The 16,441-nt window shown below is 37.8% G+C and overlaps 1 protein-coding gene across 3 annotated transcripts in view; it reads left to right on the top strand.

Moving 5' to 3' along the window:
* HRAS (HRas proto-oncogene, GTPase) overlaps positions 1-16,441 on the top strand; it is a 198,690-nt gene that overhangs the window by 126,591 nt on the left and 55,658 nt on the right. For all 3 annotated transcript variants that reach the window (XM_053720184.1, XM_053720185.1, XM_053720186.1), the window contains one exon: positions 4,749-4,927. In XM_053720184.1, the coding sequence (XP_053576159.1) occupies positions 4,749-4,927 (179 nt within the window). The remainder of the gene's footprint in view (positions 1-4,748; positions 4,928-16,441) is intronic.

Below are 16,441 nucleotides of genomic sequence, written 5' to 3'. Positions count from 1 at the left end.
GTTCTTTTACATATAATGATGTTGAATTAAGGTTAACTTTCAAAAAGAGTGTTATAGGAGGCTTCCTCCACCCTTTCCCTTATTAACACTAACCTTCCCCTTACAATTTTGGTTATTCTCCTGAAACGCTAATCGTTTCCCGCAAAGTTAATCCTATCATTAGCCCCCCCTGGGAGATAGGCCCCCTGTGCTCTATACTGCTCTCGTAGTTATCGTTTTTCATCTCTCTTCACCCTTCCCAAACCAGAGGTGTTATTTACAGACCACCCGAAAGTCTAATATACCGCCAGACCCTCACCCCCCACCCAATCCTTTCTCTACACCAGTGAGCTTACTACGTAGGCAATGGAAAATATATCCTATAGAAACCTTACTTTTGTTTTTCATGTATGTCCATAACTATTAACATTTACTACCAACAGATTTTAATGGTGATTGTAGGAGATTTTTATGTACGAAATAAGCTGTAATGACACTCTTAGTAACTCAGTTATAAGTTAATTTTCCTAAGACTCTAACCAGATAAGAATCACTGCCTCAGGCATATAGATATAGGTTATCCGGTATCAGCAGATTAGAGATTTTATCTAACAATTATACACTTGAGTGTTCAACAGGTCTGGACTGGTTAGACCATGACTAGCCACACCATTATTCATGATGCAATTACCCATTCATGTTCTTTTTGAGATTATAATAATAATGTAACATTATTGATGATTGAACGCTGTTTACTTCAGCAAAATGAAACCATGTAACTTTCTATACAATGTTGTGCAATGTTATTGACGATTATATGTTCAAAGAAAAATTTTGTTCAATAAAAATATATTTAAAAAAATATAATTAAAAAAAAAAACACTTTTTCTAACTTTGACCCCCAAAATCTGTTACACATCTACAACCACCAAAAACACTGATGCTAAACAGTTTCTAATTTTTGTCCTGAGTTTAGAAATACCCAATTTTTACATGTTCTTTGCTATTTTGCAAGTTATAGGGCAATAAGTAGAAGTAGCACTTTGATATTTCCGAAATTAGAGATAGTTACATTGTAGCACTGATATCTGTTATGAATCCCTGAATAAACCTTCACATGTATATAGTTTTTTTTAGTAGACAACCCAAAGTATTGATCTAGGCCCAATTTGGTATATTTCCTGCCACCATTTCACCGCCAAATGCGATCAAATAAAAAAAATGTTAACTTTTTTACAAACTTTAGGTTTCTCACTGAAATTATTTCCAAACAGCTTGTGCAATCATGGCACAAATGGTTGTAAAGACTTCTCTGGGATCCCCTTTGTTCAGAAATAGCAGACATATATGGCTTTGGCATTGCTTTTTGGTAATTAGAAGGCCGCTGAATGCCATTGTGCACCACACGTGTATTATGCCTAGTAATGAATGGGTTAATTAGGTAGCTTGTAGGGTTAATTTTAGCTTTAGTGTAGAGATCAGCCTCCCACCTGACATATCCCACCCCCTGATCCCTCCCTGACCCCTCTCTTAAACAGCTCTCTTCCCTCCCCCACCTCACAATTGTCACTGCCATCTTAAAGGGACACTCAAGTCAAAATTAAGCTTTCATTATTCAGATAGAGCATGCATTACTTCCATTAACAAAATGTGCACAGTCTTTTAATATTTAAACTTTTTGAGTAATCAGCTCCTACTGAGCATGTGCAAGAATTCATAGAATAAGTGTGTATGCATTTGTGATTGGCCGATGGCTGTCACATGGTACGTGTATGCATTTGTGATTAGCTGATGGCTGTCACATGGTACAGGGGGAGTGGAAACAGACATATATTTTAAAATTGTCAGAAAATAAATCTACTACTCATTTGAAGTTCACACTAAGTGTAATTGCATTGTCTTGTTATCTTGCATTTGCTGATTATGCAAATCTACTGTGTTGACTGGTCCTTTAAGTACCAGTATAAAAATATATATTTTTTTATTATATATTTTCTGCAGTGTAGGATCCCCCCTTACCACCCAACCTCCCTGAGCCCCCCAAACAGCTCTATTACCCTCCCCCCTCTACCTATTTGCCGCCATTTTGGGTACCGGCAGCTGTCTGCCAGTACCCAGTTTGCTCTAAATTGTGTATTAAGAAAATAAAAATCCATAGTGTAACTGCACCCCCTTATTAGCAAACCCCCCTCCCAGATTCCTTTAAAAACATGGATCCCACATAGGATCCCCATCTACTCCCTCTCCTCCCTCCTTCCCACTCACTGCTGTGATGTAGCATGGCCGTAGTGGTCCCATTTGCTCTCACCCCTTCACGCCGCCTTCCCGACCCCCCTTCAGCGAAAGGCTGCCCACCCACCTCCCTCCAAGCCCTCCCACGCCACCAATGATCGGCCCCCTCTCTGCATCGGTTGCTTAGGAAAGGGTATTGCACAATGCTTCAATATTGAGGCATCGCTGCAATACTATTAAAGTGTCTGGAAGCGATCACGTTCGCTTACACCGCTTGAAACCCCTGAGGACGTACCACGTACGCCCTTGGTAGTTAACAACCGTTTTTTGTAGGACGAGCCTGGTATGTCCTTGGTCGTTAAGGGGTTAAAACAGTTTCCAATTTACTTCTATTATCAAGTTTGCTTTATTCCCATGCTATTCTTTGTTGAAGAGATACCTAGGTAGGTGTCTGGAGCACTACGTGGCAGGAATAGTGCTGCCATCTTGTGCTCTTCTAAATGGATAACATTGTTAAAAAACTGCTGCCATATAGTGTTCCAGACACATGCATGCTCCTGAGCTAACCTCCCTGCTTTTCAACAAAATATACCAAGAGAATGAAGAAAATGTGATAGACAAAAAAGGGAATTATCCATTGGTTCAAACATCTATCTATCTATCTATCTATCTATCTATCTATCTATCTATCTATCTATCTATCTATCTATCTATCTATCTATCTATCTATCTATCTATCTATCTTACTGTCTGTCTGTCTGTCTAGTGTGTACTTTACATATATGTATATCTGTCTGTCTCTCTCTCTCTCTCTCTATCTATCTATCTATCTATCTATCTATCTATCTATCTATCTATCTATCTATCTATCTATCTATCTATCTGTCTGTCTGTCTGTCTGTCTAGTGTGTACTTTACATATATTTATATCTGTCTGTCTAGTGTGTACTTTACATATATGTATATCTGTCTGTCTCTCTATCTATTTATCTATCTATCTATCTATCTATCTATCTATCTATCTATCTATCTATCTGTCTGTCTAGTGTGTACTTTACATATGCGTATATCTGTCTGTCTCTCTGTCTATCTGTCTGTCTGTCTGTCTAGTGTGTACTTTACATATATGTATATCTGTCTGTCTCTGTATCTATCTATCTATCTATCTATATCTATCTATCTATCTATCTATCTATCTATCTATCTATCTATCTATCTATCTATCTATCTATCTATCTATCTATCTATCTGTCTGTCTGTCTAGTGTGTACTTTACATATATGTATATCTGTCTGTCTCTCTATCTATCTATCTATCTATCTATCTATCTATGTATCTATCTATCTATCTATCTATCTATATATCTGTCTGTCTAGTGTGTACTTTACATATATGTATATCTGTCTGTCTCTCTGTCTATCTATCTATCTATCTATCTATCATCTATCTATCTATCTATCTATCTATCTATCTATCTATCTATCTATCTATCTATCTATCTATCTATCTATCTATCTATCTATCAGTCTGTCTGTCTATCTGTCTAGTGTGTACTTTACATATATTTATATCTGTCTGTCTCTCTCTCTCTCTATCTATCTATCTATCTATCTATCTATCTATCTATCTATCTATCTATCTATCTGTCTGTCTGTCTGTCTGTCTGTCTGTCTGTCTGTCTAGTGTGTACTTTACATATATTTATATCTGTCTGTCTCTCTCTCTCTCTCTATCTATCTATCTATCTATCTATCTATCTATCTATCTATCTATCTATCTATCTGTCTGTCTGTCTGTCTGTCTGTCTGTCTGTCTGTCTGTCTGTCTAGTGTGTACTTTACATATATTTATATCTGTCTGTCTCTCTCTCTCTCTATCTATCTATCTATCTATCTATCTATCTATCTATCTATCTATCTATCTATCTGTCTGTCTGTCTGTCTGTCTGTCTGTCTGTCTAGTGTGTACTTTACATATATGTATATCTGTCTGTCTCTCTGTCTATCTATCATTGCAGACTATTAGAGAGAAGGTCAAAGAGACAATCCTTTCCATGTTGTGTTGTAGAATGTTTTGCCAACAAGTTAAAGGGACATAATAATAAAATTCTCTAATGAGTCTCAGCATTTTAATGTTTACACAATTATTGGCTGGTAACTGTTTTAACACATATAATCTCATGCGCCTGGAGAATTACCAAGCTATGGCAGGCCGGTGATTAGTGTCTACTTGTATACATCACTCCTGAATGTCTATTCAGCTACCTCCTGCTCAAGAGCATCAATGAATAGTATCACCTATATACTGTCTGTTAACCCTATTTTAAGTAACCAGAGATTACTTATGTAGTTATACCATGCATGAAGAAATAAGAACATTTTAATATTGCATTATTGTGTTACTTTTAGGAGAACAAAGGATAAACCACGTTTGGCACTTCTGAAAAAGACAGTTGGAACAATAAATTAATTTGTTACAGCCTAAAAATGTCCTTGCTGTTCTTGTACCAATCATTTTTTATTTTACTTTTGTTTTAGGATTCATATAGAAAACAGGTAGTTATTGATGGGGAGACCTGTTTACTTGACATTTTGGATACAGCAGGTCAAGAGGAATACAGTGCAATGAGAGATCAATACATGAGGACTGGAGAGGGCTTCCTTTGCGTGTTTGCAATAAACAACACAAAATCTTTTGAGGATATTCACCAGTACAGGTAAGTGAAGACTGATAAGTTCTATATTGAGATTTATTTGAACTTTTTCTTTTCATATTTCATACTTTCAAATTTGTTTGCTTTTCCAAAATGATAAGCAGATATATACACTATATGGACTATGTGGACACCTGACCATGACACCTATATAAGCTTGGTTGATAAACCATTCCAAAATCATGGGAATTAATATTGAATTGGCCCCCCCTTTGCCGCTATAACAGCCACCACTCTTTCCACAAGAATTTTGAGTGTGTCTATAGGAATCTGTGCTCATTCAACCAAAAGAGCATTTGTGAGGTCTGGACAAGAAGATCTGGCTCGCAATCAGTGTTCCAATTCATCACAAAGGTGTTCGATGGAATTGAGGTCAGCACTCCACACTTATCAAACCATATCTTAATGGCCCTCACTTTGTGCACAGGGGCACAATATTGCTGGAACACGGGCCTTCTCCAAACTGTTGACACAAAGTTGTTAGCACCCAATTGTCTAAAATGTCTTTGTATCCAGTTAAGATGAACTTTCAGTGGAACTAAGGGGCCCAGTCCATACACTGATAAACAGCCCCAGACCATTTTCCCTCCTCCACCAAATTATACAGTAGGCATAATGCATGCCGGTAGGTAGCATTCTCCTGGCATACTGCCTGATAGTGAAGCATGCTTTATCACTGTAGAAAAACATTCCCACTGCTCCAGAGTCCAGTTGTAGCGTGAGTTACACCACTCTAGCCGAAGCTTGTCACTGCGCATGCTGATGTGAGGCTTGTGGACAGTTTCTTGGCCATGGAGACACATTTGCTGAAGCTACTGAAGTACAGTTCTTGTGCTGATGTTGCCTCCAGAGGCAGTTTGGAACTCTGAAGTGAGTGATGCAACCACTGATTTTTATGCTCTACGCCTCATTCTGTGAGTTTGTGTGGTCTACCACTTTGTGACTGGGCTGTTGTTGTTCCTAGATGCTTTCAGTTAGCAATATTGGCACTTACAGATTACCAGGCCAGATCTAATAGGGAAGATATTTCACAAACTGGCTTGTGGCAAAGGTGGCATCCTTTGGCAGTGTCATGTTTAAAGTCACTTAGCTTTCCAGTATGACCCATTGAACTGTTTGTCTATGGAGATTTAATGGTTGTCTGATGGATTTAATGCACTTATTAGCAATGGGTGTGGCTAAAACACCTAAACTAAATTAGTAAAGGTGTCCACATACTTGTCCATTTAATGTATATGTGTAGGGAAGTGCACTGTCTTGTCAATTTTTTAACCAGTTACCAGGGTGCTCAGATTAAAAAACAAAACAAAAACAAAATTAAATGGGCACTGACTAGATTTTATTCTTATATAAAAGGTAAAAAAAAGGATCTGAAAATGTTAACACAGAGTGATGTTTATGTGTAGATGGACAAATGTAGACGATATGTAGATATGTAGAAATATATATATAAGCTGGATTTTTTTTAACTTTTATTTTGTAGAAAAAATATCAATAACTATAAATAACCACATATATCATAAGATAAATAATAAAATATGTAAAAATATTAAGTAACATCCTTTTTCCTTTGACCAACAGTATAACAATATTATTATTATTAAACAATTTTAAAGGGATATGAAACCCCCCCAAAAATAGTAATAATTTTGTGATTCAGACAGAGCACACCATTTTAAAAAAAAGTTTCCAATTTACTTCTATTATCAAATTTGCTTTGTTCCCAAGATATTTTTTGTTGAAGAGATAAAGTTACTATGTGTGTGTATTAAATTGTCTCCCAGATTTTGTCTACCAATGGTCCACTAACTCTTAAAGATATATGTGTATATATGTGCCAATAGCACGTAATGTGATGAGTATCATCTATAGCTACTTACAGTTAATAATCAGTATAATGTATATATGTGCAAATAGCACATAATGTGATAAGTATCATCTATAGCTATTTACAGTTACAGTTAATAATCAGTATAATGTATATATGTGCAAATAGCACATGATGTGATTATCATCTATAGCTACTTAGTTAATAATCAGTATAATGTATATATGTGCAAATACCACATGATGTGATGATTATCTATAATCTATAACTACTTAGTTAATAATCAGTATAATGTATATATGTGCAAATACCACATGATGTGATTATCTATAGCTACTTACAGTTACAGTTGAGACATAAGTATAATGTATATACGTGTAAACAGCACATGATGTGATAATTATGTATAGCTACTTACAGTTAATACATTCGTATAATATATTTACAGTATATGTGCAAATAGCACATAATGTGATGATTATCATCTATAACTACTTACAGTTACAGTTAATTTCCGTGGGTCACTTAATGAAATTTGACTTACGATTGCGTTTAAATGTAAGTAGCAAAAAAAGCTCAAAATTGGATGTGAAAGGGTTAAGGGTCCTGTAAAACCATTTACAACTTTGGAGTTTTGATTTACTGTGCTGGAGAGACAAGTGCATATTTTACAAATTTCCACACAGCAGGATTAATCATAAGTGAGCAATAGTAACGCTCATCCTTGAATTTCTTCCTTAGATATTGTACCTGACTTTTGGAGGTCAAAGTGTCACTCATCTGTTCAGATTACAATTCATATGTAGAATTGGAAAAAAAAGTTTTGTTTGGACTTGTAAAAAAATTATAGCTTAAAAATGAAGTGTCATTCTATAAATATATCACTAGATGGCCTCAGTTCATTATAATATTAGTGGGCCTATTTTATACTTATTAAAATCTATCAACACTCTAGAATAAAACAGCCATTATTCAATGCATTTCCTGCCTGAAAGGTATTTTGTCCCAGGGATACCATAGCCAGAAGCCTTTTTGCTAAATTAACAGTATGTTGGCAAGTATTAATCAGATTGCAGTTCATGTATACAATGGAAAAAGGTTTGTCTTGATATGTTATAGCTGTAAAGAATAGATTCTAGTTTAAAAATTAAGTGTCATTCTGTAAAAATACCACTAGATGGCCCCAAACCATGATAGACTGTATATGATTTTTTTGCCTGCATAACTCTGTCAAATACATTTATTTTAAAACTGTCTGGGGCCAAAACTAATTATTGAGGCCAATATATACAAATATCACACCTACAAGCAGACAAACAATATGACTGATAAGTGATAACATTAAAACACTCAAAACAAGCTGTATCCGACAAAAATGAGAAATAGGGGCCGATTTATCAAGGGACGAATGGCCCCTGATGCACCTGTTTCCGTGTGAGCTTAAGGCTCGCTGGAAACAGCAGTTATGAAGCAGCGGTCTTAAGACTCCTTAACTAGTCCGCCGGCTCTGAGGCTGTAGACATCAATCTGCCCAATCTCATATGATCAGGCTGATTGATACCCCCTGCTAGCGGCTGATTGGCCGCAAATCTGCAGGGAGCGGCATTGCACAAGCAGCTTGTGCAATGATAAATGCCTGTATATGCTGTCGGCATTCATCGATGTCTGACGGACATGATCTGCTGAGCAGATCATGTCGGACAGACCGTTGATAAATCAGCCCCTTAAAGTGATGGTAAATTTGAGCTTTATGCAATAGCTCATTAGGTTACCATTATGATGTATACTACAGTCGTTTGAATTTTTTTTACATTTATTTTATACCTAAGTTTATAAAAATGTTATCTTATTTCCATGGGGTCTATTTATATATGTGCGAGCGGACATGATCCGCAATAGCGAATCATGTCCACCGCACATCGATAAATGCCGACAGCATATGCTGTCAGCATTTATCATTGCACCAGCAGTTCTTGTGAACTGCTGGTGCAATACCGCCCCCTGCAGATTCGCAGCCAATCATCCGCTTGCAGGGGGTGTCATGATCTTACATGATTGGGCGGATTGCTATACGCCGCCTCAGAGGTGGCGTATGAGTTTAGGAGCTACAGTCTTAAGACCGCTGCTTCTTAACTCCTGTTTCCGGCAAGCCTAAAGGCTCGCACAGAAACAAAGGGAACAGGCGCCATTCGGCCCTTGTTAAATAGACCCCTAAGTATTTACCTTTCCTTCTTCCATCCCCTTGAAGTTCCAGCTTTCAACTTCCAATGATGTAGAGAGCGGTCCCACCCTCTCTCTACAAAGGCATCAAGGTGCACTTGGATCAGGGGGAAATGCAACACATGCGCATTACTTCCAAATGATGTTTTGTCTGGAGGGTTGGGCGCCTAACAGTCTGGAGATCAATTGGATATCACATACAAATGTCAGGGGGGGAAATAGAGGACATTGGTGGCAGGTGGAGGAATGGCATCCCAAATACATAGACAGTATTGGCGATAAGTCTTTTATTTGGCTGTTTAAAACATTTTTATAAATTAAAGTGATGTTTATTTGTGATATTACCTCTAATGCTATTGTGCAATGCAATGAACTTTACCATCACACAATAAATAAAATCCAGTATAAAACCTTTTCACGTTGTTCTATTCTGTCCAAATAGCGCTGGGCTTTAGCACCGTTAGGACAGAATAGAACATCCTAATGGTTTTTCTGTCCTGTGCCCCTCCGTTGCTCCTCTGTGCTGGATCCGGTTGTGGGACGTGCCTAGCACCTCAGACACTCCCCCAGGATCCAATCAGCACGCAGGAGGTGTATCAATCGTCCCCTGCAACACTGTAACAGTCAATGTGGGATCCTTGGCTGTTACAATTGTATCCGCTTCCTCTCTTCCCTCACTGCGATCTGAGGGAGAGAGGAAGGCAGATCAGTGTGTGTGTGTGCTTCTGAAAAAAAGAGAGAGAAAAAAATATATATATTTAAAACAATATATATTTTTTTGCTGCTGATCACTGAGCTGCTTCTGTGATCAGTGCCCAAAAGTATTGGGGTTTATTTGTGGGGATCTTTAGTTACTATTAACCCCTTTCCTGCTGTTCCAAATTACCGCCCTTCCCAGTGCTTTCCTAAATTTTTTTTAGTTTATATAAAAACAAATCTGAGGGAATAGGGTGGGTGGTAATTGGGAGGTGGTAATTGGGGTTGTTTAGTGGGATTTCGTGGGAGGTGAAGAGGGAATTGGTGGTGGTGAAGTGGGAATTGGTAGAAATAAAAATAATAAAAAAAAAGTCCCTTATGGCTTATGCCATTCTTTTCGAAAAATTCAGGGAGTGAAACCCTCTCTGCTCTGTCTAAAAGCGCAACCTTTACGGCATCAGATATGGAGTCCCTGAGTGATGGATCTAATGCTGGTGCTCCCTGCCCTCCACCTAAAAGGAGGCATCGCACTAATGACCAAAATTGGCTACCCCCAAATTTAACTGACTCAGAAATACCCGAATTTACAGAGACTCCTGGCATCACAACTGATGTTCCAGTATCTGAACCAATACATTATCTCTCCCTGATTCTGACGGATACCATGTTTGAGCATATAGTTGTTCAAACAAATTTATATGCCAGCCGGTATCTGTCAGAGAATCCACAATCTCAGTATGTCAGAAACTACCTGGCACCCCTTGACATACCTGAGATTAAAAAGTTTTGGGCTTTGACTTTAGTAATGGGGATTGTGAAGAAACCCAGCATACTTTCATACTGGAACCAGAGCCCCGTCCTGGCTACCCCTCTTTTTCCAGGGATTATGAAGAGGGATAGATATGAACAGTTGCTGCGTTTTCTCCATTTTAATGATAATGCCCAGTGTCCCCCCCCCAGAAATGACCCCCTGCATGACAGGTTATTTTAAATAAGGCCCCTGATAAACAACCTGTCCCAAAAATTTAAAGAAGTTTACATCCCTGGCCAGGACATTTGCATTGACGAGTACCTCATGAAATTTAAGGGGCGATTGCTTTTCAAGCAATATATACCATCCAATAGGTCCCGCTATGGTGTAAAATGTTATAAACATGCAGTACTGGGTATATCTGAGCATTTTGCATCTACCAGGGTAAATATAGCCACTTAGATCCACCTGGCTGCCCAGATTCAGTTGGCACAAGTGGGAAAATTGTGCGGGATCTCCTACTACCCCAGCTAAACAAAGGGTACCATTTGTGGCTCGATAATTTGTACACCAGTACAGACATATTACAAATTTTAGTTTATTTTGAAACCCTAACCTGTGGTACAACATGAAAAAAATCACACAGGTTTCCCACAGAAGACGAATGGAAAGAAAAGTAGGGGCACAGCGTCAGCTTTACGCCACAATGAGCTACTGGCCCTTCGGTACACTGATAAAAAAGATGCTCTCCACAATGCACGATGAAGCTACAGTGCCAGTGTCTGTGAAGGGAAAATCTGCACAGATCCTAAAGTGCATTGTGGAGTACAACAAAAACATGGTGGGGGGTAGATTTAGCTGACCGGTGCCTGCATCCATATCTAATTCAAAGAAAGACAAGAACTTGGTACAAAGAAGTAGCCTTTTACATTATGCAGATAGCAGTGTATAATGCATATGTGTTCTACAAAAAAAAGCAGGCACACGGAAACCTTATATTTTTTGGAATTTGTGTTAAATGAAATATCTGATATTTTGTTTAACCAGACCCCTAATCCTCCTACTGTTCATTCTGAAAATGTCCAGCGACTCTGTGGCAGGCATTTTCCAACTAGGATCCCCCCCACACTACCTGCAAAAGAACACCCCAGAAAAAATGCAGAGTCTGCTATAAAAAAGGAATGAGGAAGGATTCTAGTTACCATTGCCCTGACTGCCCCTCTCAAACTGGTCTCTGTATCACTGATTGCTTTGGACTATATTACACAGAGTGAAACTTTTAATTTGAAAGCAATCTGTATGTGTAAAACAAACAGAAAAATGGTCCAGAGACAAAGACGCTTTAAAAAAAAATCGTCAATGCTTTATTGTGGACAACGTTAAAATCTGCAAACTCAGTAAAACCACAAATGAGTATGTTTAGACAATGTCTAATGCGTTTCAGCCTTTAAAGCCGTACTCATAGACCTGTATGTGTTCCTAATTTATTTTATTCTGTATTCCTAACTTCATGGATCCCCTGACCTTGTCCTGTCCCTTTATATGTTAAGCCCATCTACTCTAAGGCCATGATAAGTTAAACAAAAAAACTAAAATACTCCTTTTAGAATTGTCTGAGTTATCCACTTTTGCAAATGGTATGTCATGATGGGGGTAATTTTCATGCCTGGGCTGCCATACTGTCTCAAAGGCAACATAGGTCCAGAACATCAATGTGCCAAATTTTCATGTAAATTGACAGACCCTATATTGGGCCCTGTAACTTCCTGAAACCCTATAAAACCTGTGCATGGGGGGTATTGTTGTACTCATGGGACATCAATGAACACAAATATTGGTGTATTATAGCAGTAAAACATATAAGGATGATTATCTAAATAGCAAAAGTGGAGTATTTGTGTGAAAAAAGCAAATAGAAATATATGACCACTAAATTTGGTCAGGTGTTGTAACTAAGTGGCTACAAAAAAAGACTTGACATACCCCTTTTGAAATACCCTGGATTGTATACTATTGCAAATGGTATGCCATGATGGGGTAATTTTCATTCCTGGGCTGCCATATTGTCTCAAATGCAACATAGGTCCAGAAAATCGATGTGCCAAATTTCCATGCAAATTGACAGACCCCATATTGGGCCTGTAACTTCCTAAAACCCCATAAAACCTGTCCATGGGGTTATTGTTGTACTCATGGGATATAGCTGGACACAATTATGGGTGTATTATAGCAGTACAACATATAATATATGATATAAACAGCAAAAATATAGTGTTTTTTTGTGATAAACTAAAAATAAAATATGATCACTACATTTGGTCAGGTGTTGTGACTAAGGGGCTTCACAACAAGACATAGCCCTTTTGGAATACCCTGGGGTGTCTACTTTTGCAAATGGTATGCCATGATGGGTAATTTTCATTCCTGGGCTGCTATAATGTCTCAAAGAGGACATAGGCACAGAAAATGAATGTGCCAAATCTCCATGTAAATGAGCAGACCCCATATTTTACCCTGTAACTTCTGTAAACCCATAACACCTGTACACGGTGGGTACTGTTGTACTCGTAGAACATGACCAAACACAAATATGTGTGTCTTATAACAGCAAAACATATAAGGATGATGACAGAAACAGCCAAAGTGCATACAAAAAATATGACCACTACATTTGGCCAGGTGTTGTGATTAAGCGGTTCACAAAAAGACGAGACATAGCCCTTTTGGAATACCCTGGGGTGGTCTACTCTTGCAAATGGTATGCCATGATGGGGTAATTGTCATTCATGGACTGCTATAATGTATGAAAGGCGACTTAAGCCCAGAAAATGAATGTGCCAAATTTCTATGTAAATGGGTAGGCCCTATGTTGGGCCCTGTAAATTCCAGAAATCTCAGAAAACCTGAACATGGGGGGTATGGTTATACTCGTGGGACTTCACTGAACACAAGTATGGGTGTTTTAATGTATATCAGGATGATGATATTTACAATAAAATCATTTGGCAAACATAACATTTCTTAATTTCTGACACTTACTTTTTTCATATAAAATTATAGTTTAGAAATAAATATTTGATGCTAAAAGAAAGCCCCATCTGTCCTTTATAAAACAATATATAATTAGTGTGGGTGCACTTAATGTGAAAGAGGTAAATTATGGTTGAACAGACATATAGCTGAAATTCTAGGTTTTGTTTACGTTCAGAACTTGGACAATTGCCTATGTCATGAAATTGACTTACGTAGAAGATCCCAGTTTAGCTCTGTTGATGAGGTTAGCCACAACCATACATATAAAGTGAATTGTTTTGCAGTTGTTATCTGTTAAAGGGACAGTCTACTTCAGAATTTTTATTGTTTAAAAAGAAGGATAATCCCTTTATTACCCATTCCCCAGTTTTTAAAAACCAACACTGTTATATTAATATACTGTTTAACTCTGTGACTACCTTGTATCTAAGCCTCTGCAGACTGCCCTCTTATTTCAGTTCTTTTCACAAACTTGCATTTTATCCAATCAGTGCCCTCTTATAAATAACTTCACTGGAGTGAGGACGATGTTATCTATATTGCACAATTGAACTAACACCCTATAGCTATAAAAAACTGGCAAATGCATTCAGATAGGAGGCGGCCTTCAAGGGCTTAGAAATTAGCATATGAGCCTAGGTTTAGCTTTCAACTAAGAAAGAACAAAGCAAATTTGATAAAAGAAAATTTGAGTTTTTTAAAATGACATGCCCTATCTGAATCATGACTAGACTGCCCCTTAAAGCTAATTAGGGAAAGATACGTAGTAGTGTTTACTGTGAGAAGTCTGCAGAGTGCTTTCCAACGTCTAAGATTTAAAGAAGCCAAAATGATATGAAAAGAGGGCAAAATAAATAAAGTATATTGCAAAGTTGTTATACTATACATAGCTAAATATTTTATATTAAAATCCTAATATGTTTACTGACCCTTTAATTTCAACAGTGAAATAACTTTATCCAGTGGTACTGCTGCAAGAAACACCCTTTTTGCTTTGTTTTTTTTAATAACAAGCTAAATTGTGTTACAAGCAGTTTTCTTAAACACTTTAGCTATCAGAACATCTGCATTCAAATGTTTATAATGTTCAAGCAAATGTTATACAAACACCTGCATGCAACAATAGGTGTTTTTAATATCTGTCTATTTCTAAAAAACAAAAATGGTTCATGGACTCACTTTTTACATTGCTATTGCCCGGGTGCACAATATACAAAATGATAGAAAAACACTGGTTAGGCACTCATAGGACTTAAAATATTGTAAAGATTAAAAAATAAAAATACATTTATTTAAAAGGTCAACATTTCAGCTTTATTCCAAAAGCCTTTATCAAGACAACATACTCTCAACAACAACAACAAAATGCAACGTGTGCAAACCCCCACACCCATATTTAAAACATTAACAACTCCCACCCTTTTCAATTAGTAGAGACACCCTCTGAGATCACAATGATATTAAAGGGACGAGACACCCTCTGAGATCACAATGATATTAAAGGGACGAGACACCCTCTGAGCTCACAATGATATTAAAGGGACGAGACACCCTCTGAGATCACAATGATATTAAAGGGACGAGACACCCTCTGAGATCACAATGATATTAAAGAGACGAGACACCCTCTAAGATCACAATGATATTAAAGGGACTAGACACCCTCTGAGATCACAATGATGTTAAAGGGACAAGGCACCCTCTGAGATCACAATGATATTAAAGGGACGAGACACCCTCTGAGATCACAATGATGTTAAAGGGACAAGGCACCCTCTGAGATCACAATGATATTAAAGGGACGAGACACCCTCTGAGATCACAATGATATTAAAGGAACGAGACACCCTCTGAGATCACAATGATATTAAAGGGACTAGACACCCTCTGAGATCACAATGATATTAAAGGGACGAGACACCCTCTGAGATCACAATGATATTAAAGGGACGAGACACCCTCTGAGATCACAATGATATTAAAGGGACGAGACACCCTCTGAGATCACAATGATATTAAAGGGACGAGACACCCTCTGAGATCACAATGATATTAAAGGGACGAGACACCCTCTGAGATCACAATGATATTAAAGGGACGAGACACCCTCTGAGATCACAATGATATTAAAGAGACGAGAAACCCTCTAAGATCACAATGATATTAAAGAGACGAGACACCCTCTAAGATCACAATGATATTAAAGGGACAAGGCACCCTCTGAGATCACAATGATATTAAAGAGACGAGACACCCTCTGAGATCACAATGATATTAAAGAGACGAGACACCCTCTGAGATCACAATGATATTAAAGAGACGAGACACCCTCTGAGATCACAATGATATTAAAGGGACGAGACACCCTCTGAGATCACAATGATATTAAAGGGACGAGACACCCTCTGAGATCACAATGATATTAAAGGGACGAGACATCCTCTGAGATCACAATGATTTTAAAGAGACGAGACACCCTCTGAGATCACAATGATATTAAAGGGACGAGACATCCTCTGAGATCACAATGATTTTAAAGAGACGAGACACCCTCTAAGATCACAATGATATTAAAGGGACAAGGCACCCTCTGAGATCACAATGATATTAAAGAGACTAGACACCCTCTGAGATCACAATGTTATTAAAGAGACGAGACACCCTCTGAGATCAAAATGATATTAAAGAGACTAGACACCCTCTGAGATCACAATGATATTAAAGAGACGAGACACCCTCTGAGATCACAATGATATTAAAGAGACGAGACAACCTCTGAGATCACAATGATATTAAAGGGACGAGACAACCTCTGAGATCACAATGATATTAAAGGGACGAGACACCCTCTGAGATCACAATGATGTTAAAGGGACAAGGCACCCTCTGAGATCACAATGATATTAAAGGGACGAGACACCCTCTGAGATCACAATGATATTAAAGGGACTAGACACCCTCTGAGATCACAATGATATTAAAGGGACTA

This window comes from Bombina bombina, chromosome 7 (genome assembly GCF_027579735.1).
Source record: "Bombina bombina isolate aBomBom1 chromosome 7, aBomBom1.pri, whole genome shotgun sequence".
NCBI classification, from domain to species: Eukaryota; Metazoa; Chordata; class Amphibia; order Anura; family Bombinatoridae; genus Bombina; species Bombina bombina.
The sequence above is the reverse complement of the archived record's forward strand: the minus strand, read 5'-3'. Positions and strand labels throughout refer to the sequence as shown.